This window comes from Solenopsis invicta, chromosome 3, assembly GCF_016802725.1.
Source record: "Solenopsis invicta isolate M01_SB chromosome 3, UNIL_Sinv_3.0, whole genome shotgun sequence".
Lineage (NCBI taxonomy): Eukaryota > Metazoa > Arthropoda > Insecta > Hymenoptera > Formicidae > Solenopsis > Solenopsis invicta.
This window is the reverse complement of record NC_052666.1, coordinates 2,193,464-2,219,319: the sequence shown is the minus strand read 5'-3', so window position 1 is coordinate 2,219,319 and position 25,856 is coordinate 2,193,464. Positions and strand designations below refer to the sequence as shown.

General features: G+C 28.5%; 1 protein-coding gene across 4 annotated transcripts; it reads left to right on the top strand.

Moving 5' to 3' along the window:
• Positions 1 to 1,175: 1,175 nt before the first annotated feature.
• LOC105199555 (merlin) lies at positions 1,176 to 19,394 on the top strand. Of its 4 annotated transcripts, none has more exons than XM_011166703.3 (9): positions 1,176 to 1,303; positions 1,376 to 1,601; positions 2,005 to 2,134; positions 2,240 to 2,445; positions 4,818 to 5,045; positions 5,161 to 5,579; positions 16,296 to 16,425; positions 16,960 to 17,295; positions 17,823 to 19,394. In XM_011166703.3, exons 2-9 carry the CDS (start codon positions 1,494 to 1,496, stop codon positions 18,198 to 18,200), a joined length of 1,935 nt encoding a protein of 644 aa, XP_011165005.1. In that variant the 5' UTR covers positions 1,176 to 1,303; positions 1,376 to 1,493; the 3' UTR covers positions 18,201 to 19,394. The 4 variants fall into 4 exon arrangements, with proteins under 4 accessions (XP_011165005.1, XP_011165006.1, XP_011165007.1 ...); XM_011166704.3 differs by having other exon boundaries at positions 1,185 to 1,390; positions 1,474 to 1,601; XM_011166705.3 differs by having other exon boundaries at positions 1,185 to 1,601; positions 5,161 to 5,400; positions 5,473 to 5,579.
• Positions 19,395 to 25,856: the final 6,462 nt, after the last annotated feature.

Here is a 25,856-nt window from a genome sequence, read left to right as displayed (position 1 = left end):
ATTAGTGTGCACTTAAAATGAAATAGATATATATTTGAAAGTTAGTGAAAGCAAGAAGAAACGTTCCAGTGCAGTCTAGTGCAGGAATAAAAAACAAGCCTCTTGCTTTCACTAACTTTTAAATATATATTTATTTCACTTTAAGTGCACATTAATTCAGGGAGTTCAGGAACAGAAAACAAACGGCATGATTAAAACTTACTGGGCTGCGTTCAGAATAAACGTCTAGGTGCACCCAAACATCATTCTATACTTCTGTTTGTTTTCTGTTCCTGAACTCCCTGAATTAGTGTGCACTTAAAGTGAAATAGATATATATTTGAAAGTTAGTAAAAACAAGAAGGAACGTTCCAAGTGCAGTCTAGTGCAGGAATAGAAAACAAGCCTCTTGTTTAACATTTGGTAAACAACAAAGATAAAACGACCTCTGGGCGCACCCGGACGTTTATTCTGAACGCACCCTGCAGTCGAAAACGCTATGGGTGTTTACGATAACCCAAGTTGAGTTGATTTCTACTAAGGCTAAAAAATGTTACGTGCATGATGTAAAAAACAAGGTGAAACAACGCGCATTGTCGGCGGCTCGATGCGCGGTAAGAGGCGTGGCTCGATGTGATGAGCCAATGAAATTTGGGTCCAAATATATCCGCGCAATTTAAATACGAAACAATCATATGTAGTCACACGTACTTAAAATGTAGATGCTGTTAAAAAAAATAAATATAAAAATGTAAAAATACTTGAAATTTATTATCTTTAACAAAAATCACTGTTGCAATAAACACTGTTGTTATAAACATGAAATACAACAATTTAGCCATACACATAAGCTCATTCTTATAACTTTCCAAATTTCTCCTAATTCAAGTTTACAAAATTTGAAATAACAATTATCACAATTTTCATTAATGTACAAAGTCTCAACCTTACCTTCACGTTCCTCTTTTTTTAAGTAGCTTTGAATTTCTTCGATTCACCGATTATCTCCGATTCACGTATAAATGCAAGTATAAATACGTCCCAGTACCGGAGCCGTAGCCATATTGAATCTCAAAATTTGGACCCAGTTCTGATTGGTCTAGAGTATAATCTACTGCGCATCTGGTTGCTTGTTTCACCTTTCTTCTTACATCATGGTTAGGTGTAGCTCTCTCTAGTATCTTTATGATTCATGACAACTCAACGCTGTATCGTATTGCCTGAGTTAAGTTAGACCTTTATATATGTTCTGTGAGAAAAATGTCAGATGCTTGAAACAAACCATCGTGCCCGCCAATTAATCGCTCACATTTCGCGATTTTAAGTATGCCAAAAACACTGTTGAAAATTTTAAGTAAGGTCATTTAATTTGCACAGCTTCGCTGAATTTCAACAGGTGTGAATCAAAAAGGTATCGACGCTAGGCCGAAATAACAACTGCACAAAGTCTAATATTATATATGATCGAGTATCAAATATCTTTGCGATCGGCAGCATGTCTCTCGTGATGCCGAATGAACAAACGTAGAAATAAGATGTCACCATTCCGGAGAAAAAAGTCCGGGAGATCCTTCCCTGTCAAAGTCTGCACCTTGGATGCGGAACTTGAATTTAATTTGGAGGTTAGTGGACAAGTATAACAATCTCTTCGAATTCAGGATTGTGCCGTACATTTCTTTCGAAAATACATCTACATTTATTAGTTATGTTTAACTTACGTTATATTCATATAAATCTTTTTAATACAAATTGGATAATAATATAAAAAAAATAATTAAGTTTTGAGATTGGTAATATGTCTATTTGAATTAAGCAAGACATTTAAAAATAAAATTGTGAACAGAATATAATTTCCATTATTTCTGATAAAAATTTGAATTTTTAATAATCCATAAATTATTTTTTACATAAATAACTATGTAGTTTACATATATACATATATACAGAATGTAGATAATGCGTATAAACACTTGATTCATTGATGGAATTACTATCTTGTAAACTGACAAGTTTCTTGTCACACAGTGGAGATCGACGGGCAGAGACTTATTTGATCTGGTGTGCCGTACAATAGGATTAAGAGAGACATGGTACTTTGGACTTCAGTATGAAGATGCAAAAGGCTTTATTTCTTGGTTAAAATTGGATAAGAAAGGTAAGATTGTAATTTGTTACTACTTGTTCTGTATTCACAAAATAGATCTAATATAAATATTTGTAATTGTACATGTTTACTATTATAATACTGAATTGATTTCAGTTCAAGATCAAGGTATTTCACAACAATCAACAACATCATTCATGTTCTTAGCAAAATTTTATCCCGAAGATGTTGCAGAAGAACTTGTACAAGAAGTCACTCAACATTTGTTCTTCTTACAAGTAAAGCAAGCTATATTGTCGATGGATATCTATTGCCCACCTGAGGCTTCTGTATTACTTGCCTCTTATGCTGTTCAAGCAAAGGTATCTTTTTGTAAACTTATAAACTGCATGTAGTATATAGTACTTCTTCAATGTAGACAGTATCCATTCCATATGGCTTTTTTTACATCATGAGAATTGCATAATTGGAATTTGCCGGTACAAAACAATACATAAATATTTAAAAGTATTTAAAAATAGTTATTTTTTTATAGAAACAATAAAAATTAATAAAAACAAATTTATATATTATTGTTGTCAGTATATAATCAAAAAGGATGATGTAACTATTAATACAATTAAAAAATTTTTGTCCACTGCTATAGAATCATTTTAATAAATATCATAAAAAGATATATTTTCTGACTGCATAAAATGACATTGTCTGTGACTGCATATAAAAAATACTGTGTAAATTAAAGAACAAATTAACTTTATTAATATACTGTTCAAGTTTTAATGCTATTTTTTGTAAAAAAAAAGTACTAAGTTGCCAGATGCATGCATCCACTAAGTATTTGTCCTTTTTATATTTGAATCAACAGAAAAATGTTGACATACTGACTTTTAAATTAGTTTCTGTGCAAAAAAAGAAGAAAAAATGATAATAGTAAGCTAATAAACAATTATGTCCAAAGTTAAAAATTGTGAACAAGTAATAAATTCTATTCTACAATCACCAGTTATGTAAAGAAGAGTGATAAAAACAATCACATACAAAATCTGTTGTTTAAAATTTTTAAAAATTTTTCCACTTAAAAATAAATATACATTTAAGCATTAAAAAAAGAGAGCAAAGATTTTAAGTGGAAAAAATTCAAACAATTTGAACAAACCTACAGTATATGAAAACATAGTGTGTTAGTAATTAAATAAAGACTAATATTTTAGTATTAATTTATTGTAATGCAATCTAAAAACATTGTTTAAGGAAATGTTTTACTGTTTAAAAATACACAAAAATATTTGAGTTAATAAATATTTAATGTAAAATGTAGAAACAAAAAATTTTTCTGCTTTATCTGTTTATTCAACAAGTTTATTGCAACTTTTGAACAATTCTGTATCATTATAAATTATTTGATGTTTAAAAAAAATTAATGATTATATAATATATATTTTACAATAAAATGTATAATATATTTTACAATGTAAAAAATATAATGATACAATATGTAAGTATAATTTTTAAATTAAACGTACAAATTGTAGATTTGTTTCATTTGTTTGCTGAATTTTTTACAGCATAAGACAAGACATCTTTATGATTTTTATGATTTTTATTAATATGATGGTCACATTATAGTCTAAAAATTTAAATAAACATGTTAAAAACATTAAACATTATCATCAAGTTACACACATTTTAAATGATAATATTAGTTATTGCTTAAAAAATGGATCAAATCCAAAAACATAATGTGTTATTGCTATTAAATAAAATTATATTTTTAAAGTAAGCAGGCTTTGGATTTGATCCACTTTACTTCTGTATATTTTATATATGAATATTAATTTAAATATAGCAAAAAATTATTTTTTTACAAAGATTAATTGTTTTATAATACAAAATCTCCCAAAAATATCAAAACTTTGAGAGCTTAAAGCCTGATCTACAATGTGCTTTTTGCTTCTTATTTCTTGCTTTTTGCCTCTTGCTTTTCGCGCACTGTTTTACCGACAATCGTGTTTTTTGTTTCTTGTCTTTTCTGAAGTTTGTCAAATTTTATCTTGGAACAACAAAAAAAAGCATGGTTGGTTAGGTTAGGTTAAATACGGTATCGTGGCGAATCGAACATAATCTGATAAAAAATATGTTTGATAAAGAAAATGAAGCTGAGATACACGTAAACAAAGCTTTTGGCGAATTGTTTGCCAATTTTGGGCAGAAAAATCCTTGCCTTTTGCATGACAATATCTCTCGGCTTCGTGTGACAAAAATACAAAAAGCAGAAAGCACAAGACAAAAAGCAAAAGGGACAAAGCAAAACGCAAAGAGCACATTGTAGATCAGGCTTAAAACTAAACTAAGGAAAAAATCCTAACGTAAACATCTCAGTGGCTAGACATGTACGTACCTATATTCAAAGACAAACTTATGATATTAATCTCAAATTCCTTTTTTACTATAATATTAAAACTTAATTGTAATATTTATATATAAGAATTAATAAAGACTTAATAAAAAAGACTTTTACCTTAATAATTATTTGTTTTTACAGAAAGTGAAAATGATGAAAATTTTGTTTTTTTAGTGATTTTCTTCACAACAAAGCAAAAAAAATTAAATCTTTAAAGGATTTGTTTTTAGTTTATCAGTTCTTCATGTGCTCTCAAATTTTGACATTTAAATTCGGGACACCTTGTATGTACATATATTAAAAAAAAGTACTAATGTCTATTTTAATTACCAGTATGGTGATTATGATGAAGTTTCATATCGTCCTGGAATGCTTGCCAGTGAGGACTTGCTTCCCCAAAGAGTTATAGATCAATATCAAATGACTCCAGAAATGTGGGAGGATAGGATAAAAATTTGGTACGCCGATCATCGTGGCATGTCTCGAGATGAAGCAGAAATGGAATATCTGAAGATTGCACAGGATCTCGACATGTATGGTGTAAATTATTTTCCTATTAGTGTAAGTATGTCGCATAATTTACTAACTATATCTTTCTACCTAAATAAATCTACATTATTTATATTAAAATAAAATACTATCAATAAAAATCTTAACAAATTGTTCAATATTATAGAATAAGAAGGAAACGGATCTTTGGCTCGGAGTAACGGCATTGGGATTGAATATTTATGAAAAGGAGAATAAGCTAGCACCGAAGACTACGTTTACATGGTCGGAAATTCGTCATATTAGTTTCGACGACAAGAAGTTCATAATCAAACCTGTGGAGAAGACATCGCCGAACTTCATGTTCTTCTCGCAGAAAACTCGCATGAACAAATTGGTAAAGAAACAGTCAGATGTTGGCAGCTGGGTGAGGGGTTTGATAGCTTTAAAGTTGAACGAACATAATAGTGACACGGCTGCTCACATATTATTTGTTAAGATCCTAGACCTGTGTATTGGCAATCACGATCTGTTTATGAGGCGACGAAAACCGGATTCCATGGAAGTTCAACAAATGAAAGCGCAAGCCAAGGAAGAAAAATCCAGGCAAGTAAACGTGTATTCTTTCATAAAACAATTTGTTTTTATCTCACAAATGTTCTGTGTTTGTATTCATAGTGTGATGTTTGACAAATTTATCTATATTATTCAATTATTTATTTTATAATTAATGTAAATTTATGTTGAGTAACTACTATTTAATTTTATGTTACATGCTTTACAAAACAGCTATTTGCACTTTTTACAGATTGACAATTCAAGGGAGTACTCCCGCTTTTATTACCATTTTTATATCCTTTCTTAAGTTTTTTTTAAATATAAAAATTAATATAAATTATACTCTTAATACATTTATTCTTTAACATTTGAATATTTTTTACTTCATATTATATATTGGGTTGGCAATTAAGTGATTGCGGATTTTAAATAAGAAAGAAAATTCAAAATTTTTGCTTGAAAATATAACTTTGTTCAATTAGGTATTATTCGTTTTTGTCAATGATCTTTTACCATCTTTTAGGCAGTGTCATAATTCCATGTTCATAAAACTTCTGAGTTTTGCCAGCAAAAAACTAAATTAAATGTGATTTTACATCATCATTAAAAATTTTACCATTTAAGGAGTTCTGCATGGAATGAAATAAATGGTAATCTGAAGACGTAAGGTCAGAGCTATATGGTGGATGTGACAACACATCCCAGCCTAGTTCCAATAATTTTTGGCGAGTGACCAAAGATGTGTGGAGCTTTGGTATTATCGTCCTAGAAAACAACCTTACGATTTGCCAATTCTGGCCGCTTTTCTTGAACTGCATCGCCTAGTTCGGCAAGTTGAACGAACACATTTGAATTAATCGTTTGGTTTCTTGGTAAAAGTTCAAAGAGAAGAATTCTTTTATAATTCCACCAAACTGACAGCATAATTTTTTCTTGGTGAATCTCAGCTTTTGGTGTTGTCTGGGCTGGTTCATCTGGCATCACCCACGATTTTTTTCCGATTAACGTTATTATAAACTATCCACTTTTTGTCGCTAGTTATCATTCGTTTCAGAAATGGATCAATTTCGTTGCGTTTCAGAAGCGAATCGCAGATGCTAATGCGTTACGTCAAATGAATTTCCTTAAGCTGATGAGGGATCCATAAATCGAGTTTCTTGACATAGTCAAGCTGTTTTAAGACGATGCTGGACTGACGGTAGAACTTACTCGACGCCGGTACTGCAGATTGTTGTAGATTTTTCTTCGACGAACCGTGGGTCGCGCGTGAAGCGAAGAGTAAGGGGAAGAGGCTAGCGCACTTTGTCAAACGCACTCATCTGTCCTTGTTTTTTCGACTTTAGCGCCTCTATTGCAAGAACCAAACTACAATAAACCTAATTTCTGCTCTTTGCACTAATACACGTGAAAATTACATAAATAGTTTTTATACATTTATATCTTTTATACTAAAGCTTCTAGGATTATTCTGTAAGCGCCGTATTGTTCTTTGATTTAATTCACACCTCGCTAGCTACTTATTTCATACACACAATGTCTAAAACTTTTATATGGGTGTAATATGTGTTACGCCCGGTATAGGCGTGAATGAAGTTATAAATATCTTCTATCAATGAGTAACAGTGTTCGTGTTGTTTTGCTTTTGGTTGTAAGACTTTCTGAGATTAAAAGCGAACATTTTTATAAAGTTTGTCTTGTTATTTTGTGCGCGAGCGTAAACACTTCCGCGAGTGTTCGAAAAAACCAATTGTTACGTGAACGTAACAATATTGTCACGAGACGGCTGCAGAAGCCGCTAATTAAACTATAATTTTTTAATCAATTTTCATTTTTTGTATTAAATTATAGCGAGCGAGTTGTGTTTTTGTCACTACTTTAATTTTGTAAAAGGATTTTGCGATCTGTAAAGCCAATTAAGAGTTATCTGTACACAAAAATAAGCACGTATAGAAACCGGTCCAGCATCGCTTTAATTTTTTTTGAATGCATGTATGCGATACATTAAGCTTACAATCTTACGTGTTGTGCTATGACGATCTGAATCGATAACGGCCTTGATATGGGTCTCATCAACTTCAATTGGACGGCCAGATCGTTGCGCATTTTTCAGCGAAAAATCACCAGAATGAAGTTTGGCAAACCAATTTTGACACTGCTTTTCTTTCAAGGCTTCATTCCTATATACAGCATATAACTTCTTGTGTGTTTGCGTTCTTGCCTTTTTGGAAATAATACAATAAAATATGTCTGAAATGCGCATCTTATTCTTTTATTTTTTAATTGGGATAAAAACAAAACTAAATAATTAATCGATACAATTTTTTTACTAAATTAAAGGCGGAAATCCAAACAACAAGAAAACAATATAGATAGGTGCTTTCAACACGTTGACAAACAGAAAAAAAATCCGTTTATTGGCCCACTGGCAAAATATACAGTCATTCTATGTTACAAGTTAGTTTGTCGCTAACGCAAACGCTGTAGGTGTCGTTTACAGCGAAACATTCATTGGATTACAGGACGTTTGAATTATATAATTTAATATAGAATTTGTTTTGGAACAGGTTTTTATAACTTGTAATTCCCGTTCACGTGCGTGAACGGGATGTCTAAATATTTATATGTTTATCTTACATCTATTAAAATATTCTATAACAAACTCTAACTCTTCGGGGTTTATTTTTTTTTTAAATTTTTCTAATATCTATCGGCGTTCTTATTTTCAATCTTTTAAAGTTCTCGACCATGGTACTTCTTTCTTTTGAAAATTTCTTGCATTCCCATAAAATGTGGTTTTTATCCTCAATTTTGCCACATAGGCAGAGATTATTGTCAATAATCTTAAATCTAAAACTATTTTTTAAAAAATTATAACCACTGCGAAGTCTGTTAACTATCACGATAACTTTTCTATTGAAATTTGTGTAGAAGAACCAAGGTCGAGAGGAATGTTTCCAGTAGTTCTCGAAGAAAAAGGTACCCTTGTTTTATACACGCGCTTTTTGTTAAAGAACCTTCTCATTTTCTTTGGTATACTTAGCTTTAAAGATACTTACAATATTTGAGTATGACACCTCTTGTTCGAGTAACAATCCTTCCTGTGCTGAACGTTTCTCAGCCTTTTCGTTGCCTAGTATTTTTTTAGTATAGTAAATGCTTCCGCTGAGAAAATGGAAGTGACATCAAAAAGTTTAAATCCTTTAGTAAAATCTCATCAATACTCCAAATGACCATTCCTACTTTGCAGTTGGCTTCTGTTTCGACTCTCGATCCATCCGTGAAAATGCAGCATTTGTTTTTCATTTCCTCAAATATTTTAAAAAATTTAGTAGCGGGATCTTCAGTTTCGTTAATTATCTCTCCACTTTTCAAGTCAACATTGATTAAGTTAAATTGATTGTTAAATTCATGAAGCGGACAGTTTCAAAGCCATTAATATGAAAATCTTTTTGTTCAGGTTTTAAAACGTTTCGACTAGCATAATGATATCCAATTCAGTCGCAAATCTTTCTAGTTCGTATGTCTTACCTCTTAAACCTCTACAATTCCATTGTAAAATTCTCAAATTTATACTATTTGTCATTTTTGTTTGTATTATTAACTAAAATTTTACTTGAGTCTTTAACTATTCTAGGATACGTTTTAGTTGTCTTTGGTGATGACAAGCTCGATAAACTGTTTGGATGAGCTTTTCCTTTTTTCTCTGTCAGGTGGGATGCTAGATTTATTGAGACGTTCTTGAGAATTGGCTTTTGAGTGATCGGCCTCATATTTTCCTTTTCGCTGAATTTCTCGTACTTTCCTGGGGTTGAAGATTTTGTAACATTATCCTTGTCAACCATTGAAAATTTGTTCGCCTTAAGAAGAGCTATTCCGTTAGGAAATTGGATTAACTCTCTGGTGTCGATGAAGTCTTCGTAGTTATCTCTATGAAGGTTGTAGAATTGATTGGAATTAATTTGTTTATTTGTAAATTGGCTGGATTCTTTCTGTATATAAGGAGAACTATGATTCTTCTGCTTTCTCGCTGCTTCGCTGGATAGGATTAGATTAAAGTGCAGGAAATTTTTCGATACCAGGTCTAAGCTTACTCTTAACTTTATACACCAGTTTTCTCGCATTGCTCGTGGCGATATTTTCATAAGCCATAAGCCTTTTAATTTCAAACTTTTTGCAGTAGATTATACATTTTCTATCTGTAAATTTGTGATTGCAGCTTACGCACCTTGGAGTGAGTGTATTATAGTTCTCGTTATGTTTAGCCTCACCGCACATTTGGTCTCTCTTCTGCATGTTTTACTAGGATGGCCAATGTCAAAACAATTGTAGCATAGAATTGGTAACATTAAATAGGATTCGACTTCTATTTTAATTTTATGAAGGAAAACTTCTCCTGGAAGATTTTGACCAAAGGTAATCACAACTGATTTACTAGGCAGCCATTTAGGATCTTTTTTTTGTCTATTCGGGTCTCTATTTCTCTTATTTAGTCTTCTTATATTTAGAACTTTAACTTCTGACTCCATAAATTCCTTTATCTCTTCTTCTATTTTATGTCTTCATCTATTTTAACTAGGCATCTTCATATCACTCTAAAACTTTGAATAAATGCTTTTAAGTTGTTACTTTCCATAAGTGGGTCGATGACCAGCAAGTTATCTTCTTGAGAATATCTAAAGTTAATTTAAACTGTGGATTTTGTTTTGCTGTTTATATTAATAATGTTGTTGTATTTTTTACATACTAGCTGTGCTACCATTAACAATGTTCGGTTATCCATAAACATAAGGTTGCAATATTAATACGGCATGGTAGTGGCTACATATTAAGCATGCAACACGTCTGAATAAACCATATTTATGACTAATATTCCTAATCTTTTTTTCTCCGTGTGATAATCAGGGATCCAATTTAATAGAGGTAAAATTATCTAAAGCAAAAAGTTCAAAAAAATTTGTAATCTATTCAAATGTATTTCTCCGATTGACTCACAAAGTTCTAATATTTTTTAATTAATAAACAATTTATTCTTAAAATTATTAAAATAATTAAAATAAGGTAAAAACGTTATTAACAATATGTAATTTACTATGTCTTTAAACATAATCATTTTTTATTTTATGTTACCATATTAAATATTTTAAGGCTCCTGACATTTCAGCCGAGAACTCTATTTTGACGGTAGCGACATTCTATCACGGACAAAATTAGAACTAATTGGCGTGAAACATGACAGATTGACGATGAAATGTTGTGTATGTCATTTTGTTATTATGTGATTTATTGTGAAAATATGACTTGTCTCATATTTATCAAATTCGTAAAAATGGACGGCAAGTAAAATTTCTTTAAATTTTATACATAAAAGCATATTTTTTATTTCTTTCAATAGCTATCCGTGTGTTTTTCTATCTGAATAAGCTTCACTTTACGTACTTTTTACGACTATTTACTGACTGGCAGGCGGAAAAAGGATAGTCTAATCCATTTTTACAAATATTTTAAAGCCGTCTGATTAGTCTGTTTTATCCAAATTGCCTTTATTTACAAATAGCACGTCAGACAAAATTATGTGTCATTTCACGCTTATGACGTCACGACTTCAATATGGCCGCGGCGAGTAGACAGGAGTCTTAAAAATAGAAAAATTATAAGATGCTCATTTGATAATGAAATATGAATATGATATTTATTTACTATTATATCACGAGATATAAAGAAGAAAAACGTATCACATGCATTTTTGTGATCTTGCTAAATTTTAGACATTTTGAGACAGTGAAATTGATATTTTTGACATTTTTTTAATAGTGTCCATAGAGTGATTTTTTCTTTCTTTTAATTTTACCATCTTTAATTTTTTAAAATCTGTCAACAGATTCGTAATTTATAACAACTCAAAGAACTTATAGGTATTAACTTTCAAAAAAATTCAACAAAAATTTCTATTATAAAGCGTTGTTAGTGTTATATTTTTTTAGTAGGTAAATAACCATTTTGACTCTCTATATTTCTGTAACCAGTTGTACGGCCAACGTAAAATTTCTCTGTGATTAATGTCTCATCATAAGCTATCTTGACATAAAATTCTATTCCAAAATCAAGGGCTGAAAAACGAGCAAAAATCCACCCTTTTTGCGGATGCTTTTTTAAGTCAATTAGACTAGGTATTACCGTGCTAACAATTGGAAAAAATTTTCAAAAAAACGTTAAATATTTTGCCGACAGTTTTTACGTTAACAGAAATTTTTTGCAAATTCTTACCTTCAAATCAATTGCCTTTAATCCGTCTCTTTCCCCTTTGTCTTCCCTCCATCACCTCTTTTTCAGTTTAAATTATTTAAAAAAATTTTTTAGTTAATAGTCAATTTTTGAAACTTAAAAAATAGCGGGAATATCCTGTTAATTATTAACACGAAATTTATTTTTTATTTTTTTAAATATAATTACAAATATATGAGAAAAATTAGGCGTAAATCTAATTTATATTAATTTAATATGCTTCTCCTTTTTCCTTTTTTTACAGCGATTTACGGCATCAATTCCTTGTCGAGATTTAACGTGCTTTAAAGAGTTAAACAAGTGTAAAGCTTGATCTATAATGTGCTCTTTGCGTTTTATCTTATGCCTTCTGCTTTTTGTTTCCTTGCTTTTTATATTTTTATCACACGAAGCCGAAAAACATTGTCATGCACAAAAGGCAAGGATTTTTCTGCACAAAATTGGCAAACAATTCGCTAAAAGCTTTGCCTACTTGTATCTCACCTTTATTTTCTTTATCAAACATATTCTTTATCAGACCATGTTTGATTCGCCACGTGGTTGTATTTAACCTAACCTGTCTCTTTGTCTTTGTTGTCCAAGATCAAATTTGACAAACTTCAGAAAAGACAAGAAACAAGTGACAAAAAACACGATTATCGGTAAAACAGTGCGCAAAGAGGCAAAAAGCAAGAAATAGAAAGCAAAGAGCACATTATAGATCAGGCTTTACTCTTACTTTTCTGGTGTTGACAATTTTCTGACCTAACAAATGATTTAAAATTAAAAAAGAAATTTATAAATTATAAACCTATGAGCAATTGTTAAAAGAAAAATTTTATAAAATTGAAATTAATGTATAAAATATCTGTTCACAAAAACAGTGTTATATATAAAAAAAATTTTTTTTACACTTTCACGACGGCATGATCATATGGCTCACTGTTATGCTACTCTGGATTACCGTCAATTAAGCATTTCTTATGAGGGATAATAGCAATATTTCTATATATCTAAAAAGTGCATACTATTTGTATACATTAATCATAACTATGCCACGGGTCAGGTAGCCAATTAACTTTTAATGGCTACCTGACCCGTGGCTCACATAATGATTGTGTTGTTTTCGATGAATATCAATTAGCAACCTACACAGTGGTTTTACTATTTACAAGAAATGTTTACCGAAAATGTGCCTGCCGTGAACGTGTTAAAAAGTGTTTATAAGTTGATCGCTTTATCACAGGAATATTCTATAAAAGTAACCATAATTTTGTTAATCTTTAAAATTTCAACATAATTGCAAAATTTTGAACTATTCTAAATCACAGATTCCTTAAAAAATACGTATTATTTTTTTTACCAAAAAAATCGATTTTTTTCGATCTCATACTATCTTGACTATTACAGTTAATTTTCTAACATTTAATGCGCAAGAGTTGAAATGGACTGAAAAATCTATAGCACTACAAATTGTGAAATCATCTTAAGACATTACTTAAGACAGTCTTGAAATAAGAAATGAATACCGATTTAAGTGTCAGTAGATATTTTTTTTATTTTTATACATTTAATGGGAGACATTTTTACAAATTTTATAAAAAACCATAGTTTGGAAATGTGAGAAAGAAAGTTATAAAATCTATAGATGTTGTATCTTTAGATATTTTAAATAAGAAATAATTCCTGTAAAATAATAGAACAGTTTTAATCATGTAAGTTTGTTCACAAGTCTTATAGGCTGATGAAGGCTAAGTAGAGCCGAAACGTTCCTACGTCATTTTAATTGTACTATTGTAAAAAATTTTAAATCTTTAATTAAATACTTTGTTCATTTTGGCTCGTCCATTTGACCGTCTATTGTTCATTTGTGTTTAATCACGATACGAACGTTTCCTGAACTTTTTATTGTTTAAGAAAATATCTGTTCAAAAATTATCTGGACTTATATTTCTAAGTTAAATAGCCTGCCAGGGATGTAGCCTCTCAAATAAGTTCTGCCATATTTCGATTTGGTCCTCTTGATATACTTTATTATTACTCAATCTCTTTCAAAAATAACTGACTCGAACGATAAGAGTACAATGAATTTTATAAAAAACTAGAAAATATACAATAATATATAGGATTAAATTATTTAACATAAATTTTATAAAATTATGGGTTGATCATTTTTTAAAAGTGGTTTTTACTTTATTGCACTAATTTTTTTAAGAAATTTGCAACTTTTTTTTTTAAAACAGGTCAATATTTTCCACAATTATTTTTTTGTTTTTTACTTAGTGCTTGAAGATTGATTTTCTATTTAAAAAAAAAAAGAATAATATTTAACAATAGATCTAATTGATTTCTGCACATTTCATCAATGCTTTCGGATCTTCCAAAGGACTAAAATAAAAAACATTATTTTTATTAGAACATTCACGGTCGGAACTAAAATTATTTTGATAATTTAATTTTTTACCATAATTAAGATCGAAAGAAAATTAACGAACGCTCATAGCAGCATCTTAGTAGCTCAGTAGTATTTATGTGATTTTATATATTTTTTTAGTTCTTCAAACTACCCACTGTTATTTTTGTTTTTGAAATGCAGTTCTTAAGTTAAATCAGAATAATATCACAATATTAACCCTCAATGCTCGTACTTCAAAAAAGTTCCTATTTGCTCACATTCGGCTATTCCTAAATCCGGCATTTTCTATTGCTTACGTGTCGGATTGTAATGTATCGATTTTAATTAATTTTTTTAATCAATTGTTTAAAGATACAAACAAAAAGAATTTTTCTTTGTAAAAGTCGAAAAAGTCGTAATATAAATGGACGTCGTAATATAATCGGACAAAACATGAAACAAAAACGAATTCTTTTTCAGTCTTATTTTTATTAAATAAATGAAAAAGATTTTATTGATGATAAATCAACAGCTAGTGATTGAGTTTTAAAAAATTAAATACAATTTTACAATCCGTTTCAAAAATGATATTTTTTTTGCAAAGTAAAAATGAATAACTTTCTAGTTTTATTAAAACTAATATAGCCGAAAATTTCTGAATTTTGATAGAAATAAATAAGAAAAAGTGCTCCTCGTTATTCTATGTACGATCACTGCACCAGTCAATGAACAAATAAAAAGTTGAACCAGTTAATAAACATATAAATGAAATCTTAATATAATTACATTTTTTAATAAAAAATGTTACTTTAATAAAATCTTTATGAAAATTAGATTACAAAAAATACAAATTAATTTGCAATTTAGTATTTTAAAGTTTTATTTTTATACTTTTCTGAAATAGTCATTCACTCACATTATTTTTTTTTTAATTTTTCTGAGATAGAGTAAGAGAAAAAATAGAGTAAGTCGATTTTTTTACAAGTGTCATTTATTTGTTGTAAAATAAAAAATTAGTTTCAAAGATAGCCGCTAATATCCTGATTAATGTCTTATGAATCTTTAATTTCAGTCTGGAAATCCAGAATCGTAATTACTGAGGAACCATGCAGAAGTCGAATAAAGCTTTTGTTAATACAGTATTCATTTAGAAAAATAGAAAATCAATTTTTAAACAATAAATAGATATAAAATAATAAAAAAAGACAAAAAGTAATTTCGAAAATTATTTATCTACTTACATAAAAAAAATTCCTAAAAACCTAAAAATCAACACAACAAAGAAACTCCCTTAACATCGTTGTCACATTCTAATTTTCTGCATTGAGCTTTTTTTATTCCCTAAAATAAAATTCAATCTGAAAAAATGAAAAAAAAAAGAAAAGAAAGAGATTGATGACAAAATATCAGAAACAATAATTATTTACAAAAAGTTACATCTCACTGGATAACCTTGATTTCTTAGATTAAATGAAAATTTGTGTAACATTTATCTCAAAAATCAAACTTGACTTAAAAGTGTTTTAAAACTTAAAAACTTTATTTAAAAATTCAAAAATTGAGGGCGTAATCTATCCTGTCTTCCAAGATCAAGGTTATTAATTAAATATAACTTTTTGAAAATAATTACATAGTGCTCTTCTTTAAGCTTCTTCAATGATGAAAAAATCGCTGCGCAAATAAGTGCATCAAATCAAAGGAATTACTTTAAATGGAATTAATTGACTGTGTGGTAAGTTTACTGTTGTAAGTATCAAAATCCGGATACTTTTTGAACAGTCTGCGCTATATAAAAGGTAAATTTTAATTCCCCTGTCAACGTTTTACTATTATATAAAAGATGACTTACCGACTGTAACTATTCACCCTGTATACATGTACATACACACAAAAGATGAATCTTACAGTTGCAATCGCTAAGTCATCTTTTATAGTAAAACGTTGATAGAAGAATTAAAACTCACTCTCTGTATCAAGTACATTTATATTCAAGGAAATAAAATGTGCTGTCTGATCCCAAAACTAATCACAAATTGTATTTTTATCAAACATTTATATCATGAATTTGAATTGGTCTCTTTTAAAAAGATTTATAACATTATATCTAGGAGACAAATTGAAAGAAATAAATTAGCACGAGAAAAACAATTAAGAGAAGCAGCGGAAAGAGAAAAAGCTGCGATGGAACAACGGCTTCTGCAATATCAGGAGGAGATACGACTGGCAAACGAAGCTCTTGTAAGAGATGAATAGAAAAGACATAGTAAAAGGCAGAAATATAAAGGAATGTATGTACACAGAAAAATATCCATTCTACTCCTAGCGTTTGCCAAAATTACTTTTTTCTTTTAAGTAATGGTTATTTTTATCAAAGAATATATTCTTGATAATAATTTTAAAATATTCATTAAATTTGAGAAAAACTAATGTTTTAAAAAAAAATGTATAAAATTTTGTTTTTAAAATCTACATTATAAAATTTTAAGAAAAATAATAATAAGCAAATCGCATTTTTGTTTTAACTTAACATATTTGATTAAAAAATTAAATTATTAGGATTTAAAATATATTTTGAATTTTTTATGTGCTTATAATAAATTTATGTGCTTATGATAGATTTACTTAAGAGAAATATTAATAGAACATACTTAAGAAATATTTGAAACAAATAATATTTACTTAATTCAAATAATTTATAGTACGTATTTTTCTGTGTGCATATAGAGAATGTTTTTAATATGTCTAACTTATAATTGATAATATGTTTTACAGAGAAGATCTGAAGAGACAGCAGATCTTTTAGCTGAGAAAAGCCGCGTAGCAGAGGAAGAAGCAATGCTTTTAAGTCAAAAAGCGTCGGAAGCTGAACAAGAGATCACGCGAATACGATTAAATAACATGAAGACTGAAGAAGAAAAGGTCCATTTAGAACGAAAGACCAGAGAAGCTGAATTATTAACGGAAAGGTTGGTTCAAGAATCGGAACGTAGAGCTGCTGAAGCGGAAAAATTGAAAGATGAATTATTACGTGCGAGAATTGCCGAGAAAGAAGCTAAGGAAAAACTATTAGAGTTCCTGAGTAGAAATGCCTACACTGCTACCATAACCGTAAGTACATCTTCAACATTTATCTATAAATAATTAGAAAAATGCAATTAGAACAATCAGAAAACTAAATACAAAATTATCAGTTTTTCAATAATGTAGCACCCTTCTTTCAAGCCTCTCAACTTGAAAAGTACTTAATGAAAACCAATTTCATTATAATGTTTTGAAAAACTCTTAAAGTAAGCTACAAGAATATGCAATAAAAAATGGGGGTTTTTGTTGCATATTTTTGTAGCTTACTTTGAGAGTTTTTCAAGACTTTATAATTTAAATTAAAGAAATTGAAGGTGATTTTCATGTGACCTTCACACGACTATCCAATGTCAAATCAATGACGCCACCTTATGTCCCCCTCTGAACCATACAACTCTCGTCTGAAACGTTTTTCTTTAAAATATACTATTTAAGAAATATTTTAGTGTCAACTTAAATGGGACACCCTGTATATTCCTACATATATAATATTATACATGCATAATGTATACATGCGTGCCTTTTTTTAACCACTTTCTTTACTTTGTCAATAGCCTGTGCCAAATCTATTTCCTTCTACGCAAGTGCTTCCATCAGACCTACAAGCGGATCTTCAGACTTTGCAACTAGACACAGAACCTCTACCACCTGACTTAACATCCTACGATCTTATTGGCGATGGAGACGTCGATCAACTTTCGTTAGAAATTGAAAGAGAGAGGAGCGATTATTTGGAAAAGAGTAAACATTTGCAGGAACAACTGCGAGAATTACGTTCTGAAATTGAAGGTTTAAAGGTCGGTGAAAAGCAGTGCGAATTGGATCAATTACACGAAGAACAAGTTCGACTTGGCGAGAATAAATACAGCACGTTGAAAAAAGTCAAGTCCGGATCCACTAAAGCCAGAGTCGCTTTCTTTGAAGAGTTATAGTTCTTGAGAAAGTAGCAACGATAATGCGTATTAACAAGAATCTAGTGAAATTCAATTGATACTAAAAAATATATAACACTATACAAATGTGTGCATATGTAAAAAGAGAGGAGGAAAGAGATATCTATAGATATAGAATACTCAAGTGTGCTATATTATAGGATATTCCATTTCTCAATTAGATGGTACCAGATTTCTTAACAAATAAAATTGTTTTTCCTACAAAATTTCTATAGAAATTTTCTATTTCTACATAAATACTCAGAAAGCACAATAATGTTTTAAAAAAATATTTAAAATGTATATTTTGGATGTTCCAGACATATTAAAAACATCTGATATTATTGTTCTGAACTTCTCAAAAACATTCATTTTAGGATGCAACAGACTAAAATTGGATTAAATTAAAATGTTAATTCAAGCCGACAAAATAGCTAACCCAATAACATATCTAGACCAAACATTTTATGTATGAAGTTTCTGTACACAAACTAAATTTAAAAGTTGGTAGTTTAAACAGAATAAAATAGTTGTTTTGCAGGGCTCTCTATTCTCTCATTCACAAGAAAATATCGAAAGTATGAAAGAAAATCTAAAATAGAGCCCGCAAAACAATTATCTCACACTGCATAAATTTCCAACTTTCAGATTCATTTCGCATACAGAATATTTGGTCTAGATATATATAAAAAACACCGCGCTCGAACTTAGTAAATTTTCGTCATCAGAGGTAATGAAACATTCCTTGAATGACTTAAAATTTTCGCTCAAGTCGCGAGCAGATTTAGAAAATGTTTGCATAAGATTAGGATTGCCATATCTAAAATTTAAAAGTTGCAGATCAAAAACCTCGGACATTTCGTTTATAACCTCGGACACGTACAAAAAAGCATATAATAAAATTAGTCGCAACAGTCAATGAATAATTATTTCACAATGTAATTGTTCATAATATATATGAAACATATAAAACGTTTTATATAATACATAAATATAAAACATTAAAAAATATATAATACATTCAAAATAGTTTACTTGTTTTTACTCTGCAATTGCATATTATAGATTATTAGAAAGAATTATATTTTAATATTGAGATTACATACGATTAAGATTTCTACCTCAATAGAGCTTGTATCAATGAAAATACTGTTTTAACATTTGCGTTGCGAGCTAATAAACAAAAAAAAAGAATTGTGCTATTTTTTTAATTTGTAGCAGTTTTTTCCACTTTCATATTTTTTAAAGAAAGTTGTACCACAACTTATTGCAAGTGATAGTTTCATCAAGTAGATCCTTTACAAACGAAGCAAAGAAATTCGTTAAATAGTTTTTTTCATCTATCTTTTTTTCACACTTCAAAATTTACAAACTTTGAAAATTTCTTGAAATTCCGCACGCTCATAATTACCTTGGGCGAAAGAGGATGGTATCCAGCGAAAAGAGAACGAATAGCAACCTTACATAAAATAGACATTTTTTAAATATCTATATTAATGTTTTATACATCGAATAATATATGTTTCTAAAACGTACATTATTCAACATATTAAGTTCGTATTAAATTCATAGACGTTTTAACCAGATTGAAATCAAATCTAGATGTTTAATGGATGTCTGCTGTTTGGGCATATTGAATATAGGATGTTCAAGAATGTGGAAAAAAATTTAAAGAATGTAATAAAATAAGAAGAAAATTAAAAATAAAATTATGATAAAGAGCTTTGTTTTTTTTATTTGCATACTTTCAAGCACTTTTGTGTACACATTTAAATATTCAGAATTATATGGATTCAAGCAAAGCTTTAGCATCTATTGTTTTTGTTTACTCTTTGTCTCGCTCTATCAAAACAACGAAAAAGTGAAAGTGTTTTAATTTGCGAGCAAAGTTTAAGACAAACTTGATCTAGAAACATTCTTTAAATTTTTTCTCCACTTTTTAGCAAACATCCTGTAGGAAGTTATATTACAAAAAACAAAACATTCCAATATAAATATATAATCAAAAGCTATCCGATAATTAAACCAGAGATCAAAATCTAAGATTTTGTTTTTGGAAGAATTAATCTTGCCACTAAACTATTTTTATTTTATTATTCTACTGCACTAACGATGCTTTGCTTATACTAGTTTTGTCAATTTTAACCGTTCTTTACAATAACAAAGACACTTTAAATACTACTAATTAGGGAATGGAACATTCTGTATATAAAAAATATGTATTTTTTTATATTATGATGCATAAAACCACATAAGCTACATATACATATTAATATTCAATTAATTCACATATAAGAATGTATTACACGTTGCAAACAAATCAAAATAAAAATCTGCTATTTTCATATTTTAATATATATAAACTATGTATGTACATATGTTTGTTTTAATATATACTATTTTCTAAAATTCCAATTGATATTTTAATACTGCCTTATAAATTTTGTGCACGTTAATTATATAACTATATAAGATAGTACCTATGCTATACAGAAATTATAATATACAATATTAAAAATGATCATATTTTTATAAGAAATTAGTAGCAGATTTTCAAATGATTATAAGTTTGTTTATATTGTTTGTATTAAACGATTTACAGTATGTTAACAAATGATAGTGCCTGCATATTTTATTTGTAAAAATACAATGTGTATATTGCTCATACGCACATACATATATTATGTACATACTACATAATTACATAAACATTTATCATTAGTATTAAGGATGTATTACACTTATTTTCAAAATAATGAAAAAATTATAGCAAAAGATATATTATAGATTGTTTTATATTGTATTTAAAAATAAAATAAAGAATTTAGCAGCGATGTTCTACGTGAAACGAAAATTAAGTAAGAAATAATAACAAAAATTTAATATTTTTGTATATTATATTATTTTATATTATTTTAAGTATTCATGATGATTTGTGTAAAGTTTTATTGCAATGTAGATTAGTTCTATAAATAAATAAATTTTATTTTTATTTACAGAATAATCAAGTTCAAAATTGGAATAAAATTTTGTGTAGATCATCTTAAATATTAAAAATACTTATACACACAAAAAAATTGAGATTTTTGTAATTGTTTTGTAAATCTTATAACAAAATGTAATCAGTTTTATAACAATATAATAACAAATAAATAACCTATAAATATGTATTGTTTAATAAAAATCGAATGTTATAGACACAACTTTTATATGTATATAATTTATTTAAATAAATAAGAAACTTTTATAAAAATGGGTGTAATAAATCCTTAAATGTTTATAATTATTTTTCATACAAGCTGTCAAATACATGTTGTTCTAAATATAATATTAAATCAACTCAATATTGAATATATAATATACGTGTTGAAAGACTATTTTAACTTATACAGGTATATTCTAATATCCAAGAATTTTTTTAGCTCACTGTAGCTTCAAATTATTATTTGTTATTCTTTTATAATAACGTACCACATTTTATAATAAATTCCAATTATAAATTTTATAACAATAAATTAATGCTAACTTGAGCGTTGACATACTCCATTTCTGAAATCTGTAAATATAATTAAATAATATAATATTTAAACAAATATAAACTTTGACTTTCTCAAGTAATTGAACATTTTAAAATTGCATATTTTAATTACATGTTTATGTTGTAACTTATATATATATATATATATATATATACACACACACACACACACACACACACACACGCACACACACGCACACACACGCACACACACGCACGCACACGCACGCACACGCTCACGCACACGCACATACACACGCACACACACAATGTGCAAAAATCCGACCGGCAACCTCTACGTGATGCACATTGGGTAAAGCTAATGTCGGTGGTAGACGTCATTTATCGAAAAAATGTAAAAAATGTGTTTCTTTGAAGTATTTTAACTCGGTTAAAAAAAATCGTAGAAAAAATTTAAAAAAAAAAAGCATTTTGTAGAGAAAATGTCATACTTTATGGCACTTGCATTGGATTTGTAGAGAAAAAAATTTTTATTGAACTACAAGCTGTTAAAAATACGTAATATCAAGGAAAAACAGTATATCTTTCTTGGGGCATAGTATTGAGAAATTGAGAAAATTTTTGAAAACCATTAATAGCATGTTAAAGCTGAAACTTCGAGCTTTAAAATGGTTTTTTGATTTTTTTTCTAAGATGATTTTTCACGGAGTACAGATATCATTTGTAAAAAATGCAGGTTTAGCTTCAAAGTTGCGTAACTCGGTCAAAAAAAATCGTAGAGGAATTTAAAAAAATGCATTTTGTAGGTAAAATGTTGTAGTTTATGAAACATTTGTTTCGAAATTTGTTGGTCGAACTGCAAAGTGTCAAAGATACGAAATTTTAAAGAACAAAACAAGGTGTGCTTTTTTACTGCGTAAGACAAGGAAGTTAAAAAATTTTTTAAATCTGCTGGTAGAGCGTTAAAGTTGGATCTTCAAGCTTTAAAATGCCTTTCTTATTTTTTATCTACAATGATTTTTCACCGAGTTACAGTCATTTGAAAATAGCCTAATTTTTGGTGTTTGGAAAGTGTTCCCTATTTTTTTTCTAGTAGTGTACAATAACGTTTATACTTAGCATGTGATACGATTGCATTTTTGTATTAAAAACAAATATTATATACGAGTCATCAACTTCCAAGCACACGAGATTATTATATCTCAATAACTTCTAAATCGATCAAGTTCTAAATACTTTCAAACGATGGGTAAAGTTCTATAATGAAAATATTTCTATTTTTTCTGTCCGTATTCTACGGACGGAGATATCACAATGAAAAGTTCACCTCTGAAATTTTATTTTCTGAGATATATGTGGTCATTAAAAAAATCTTCAAACTCGTGTTCAATTGCAATCTTAATTCCTTTTGTCCTCTATTTAAAAATCTTCACATTCTCAGCCTTCTTTAAATCCTTTCTATTTTCTATTTTTTTCCTATTTTACACTCTCACAATTCTTCTTCCTTCTTCCTTACATTATTTCACACATTTTTTAAATTTTCACTTAAAACCAGATAATGTTCGGTTAATAAAATAATAATTTTTAAAACAAAATGTTAATATACCATGATATTTATTATTAAAGAAACCTTCAAATTCGTGTACAATTACATTCTTAATTTCTTTCGTACTTTATTTAGAACTTTATCTTCTCCACCTCCTTTAATTCCTTTCTGCTTTCTATTTTTTATGTATTTTACAGTCTCTTTCTTCCTCCTTCCTTCTTACATTATTTCACGTCTCTCCGTTTCTTTACCCTCATTGCACATATTTTAAAATCTTTATTAAAAGAGATAATGTTTGATTAAAGAAATTTTCATTTCTATAACACAAAACCTCATAACATATAATATGATATTTATCCATTAATAAAAAAATCCTCAAATTTGCGTTCAATTGCATTTTAAATTTCTTTCGTTTTTATTTACAAATCTTTACCTTTATATGATATAGGTATTCAAAGATTATTTTATTTCACATATATTGAGTGTTGTACAAAAATTACAAGTTTATAAAATTTTAATTAATTTAAGCAAATTAAAATAGCATATTAATTTTTTCTAAGATACAGCTAAAAATATTTGTCGTCTTTAAAGAGGACTTGAACTTCTTTTCAATTAGATTTTATAAATTCGTCATTTATATCCTTGTGTTTTCGGAACTCATTGAGCTAGAATACTATTAATACATTTGTGTGCTTGCTTGCATCTTATTATGTAAAAACTTCTTTTAATAATTTTAGTATTTTAAAATATTAAATATTAAATGTATCAATAAATATTTAAGACGATAATTACTACAGAAATTTTAAAAAGATCTTTGTGTTATTCATATAAATAGGCATAAATAATTTAAAATAAATGACTAACTTGAGAAGATTATATGGAAATAATAACTGGAAATACGATCCACGTAACACATGTTGGATTAGAGTCTATATTGCAGGACCCGGGATATACGTAATAAATTTAACAATCTGTCGAAATAAAAGAAACTGATAACAGATAAAATTATATTAGAGAAATTTTTACTTTTTATGACACAAAATATCCAAATATCATGTAATATTCGCTCATTATTAAAAAAAAAACCTTTAATCTGGTGTTTAATTGATGTCTTTACTTTATTCATCATTTATTTAAAAATCTTTACCTTTTCTTACACCTCCAATTCCTTTCTCCATTAAATTTTATATTCATGCCTTCGATCCTTCCTTTTTATATTATTCTATTCCTCTTCGTTTCTATATCTTTATTTCTCATTCTTAAAAAAGCTTTAGTGAAACATATCATATTCTATTTTAGAAATTTTTATTTTCATGGCACAAAATATAAAAATATCATGTAATATTCGGATCTTTATTTAAAAATCTTAAACTTCCCCAACACCTTCAATTCCTTTTTCCTTTCAATTTTATTTCCGTTCTAAACTCCTTCGATCCTTTCTCCTTCCTTCCTTAATTTTCATATTATTCTATTTAAAAATCTTTACCTTCTACAACGCCTAGAAAGAACTATTAAACTGGTATTTAACTGCTGTTTTAATTTTATTCATCCTTTATTTAAAAATCTTTATCTTCTCCAAAACCTTCAATTCCTTTCTTCTTTCAATTTTATTTCCATTCTACACTCCTTTGATCCTGCCTCCTCCCTCTCTTTTATTTTATGTTATCCTATTCCTTTTATTTTTTTTATCATTTTACATTTTTAAAAATTTTTACTAAAATACATAGTATTCTATTAACAAAATTTTTATTTTTATGACACAAAATCTCATAATATCATGTAATATTTGGCCATGTTAAAAAAAAACCTTTAATCTGGTGTTCAAGTGATGTCTCAACTCTATTTATCCTTTATTCAAAAATCTTTACTTTCTCCAACACCTTCAATTTTTTTCTCCATTCAATTTTATTTCCATTTTACACTCCTTCAATCTTTCCTTTTTATATTATTCTATTCCTCTTCTATTCTATACCTTACTTCAGATTTTTAAAAAACTTTATTAACAGATAATGAAGAAGAAATATATACACCCAATTTGATATTTCCTTGTAAAGAACACAGCGATCAAGTATTAGCTCATATAATTGAATTTTATATATTATTTCGCATGCGAGCTTATGCGCATAAAATTAATAACGAAAAAAGAAAAATGAATAAAAAAAAATAAAAAAGTAAAAAAATAAAAAAAGTAAAAATTAAAGTTCCCACATTTCCACGTTTTATATAATTATACTTTATTATGAATTCTTTTGTTACGATTAATTCGATATTTTGGGTTCTTAATTCATTTTTCTATTAATATCATTTTCCTCTGTTTATTTTCCAAGTTGAAGTCATATTAAATTACTGCATAAAAAAAGTCTATTTTTACAATAGCATTGTCCGAAACAGATGGAAACTTACAAAATGGTTATTCAACGCAATGTGATTTGGAGCGTAAAATTAGTAAATTTAATGACAACGAGTAATACCGATTATGAGAATCTTGAAACTAATACCAATGATAGCGCTATATTTGAGATTGAGGATCATGAAACGGATGACTGTGCTAACAATCCATTTGAAAATTTTTGGAGTACGTGGGGCAAAGATATTTTATATGAAGTCAAGT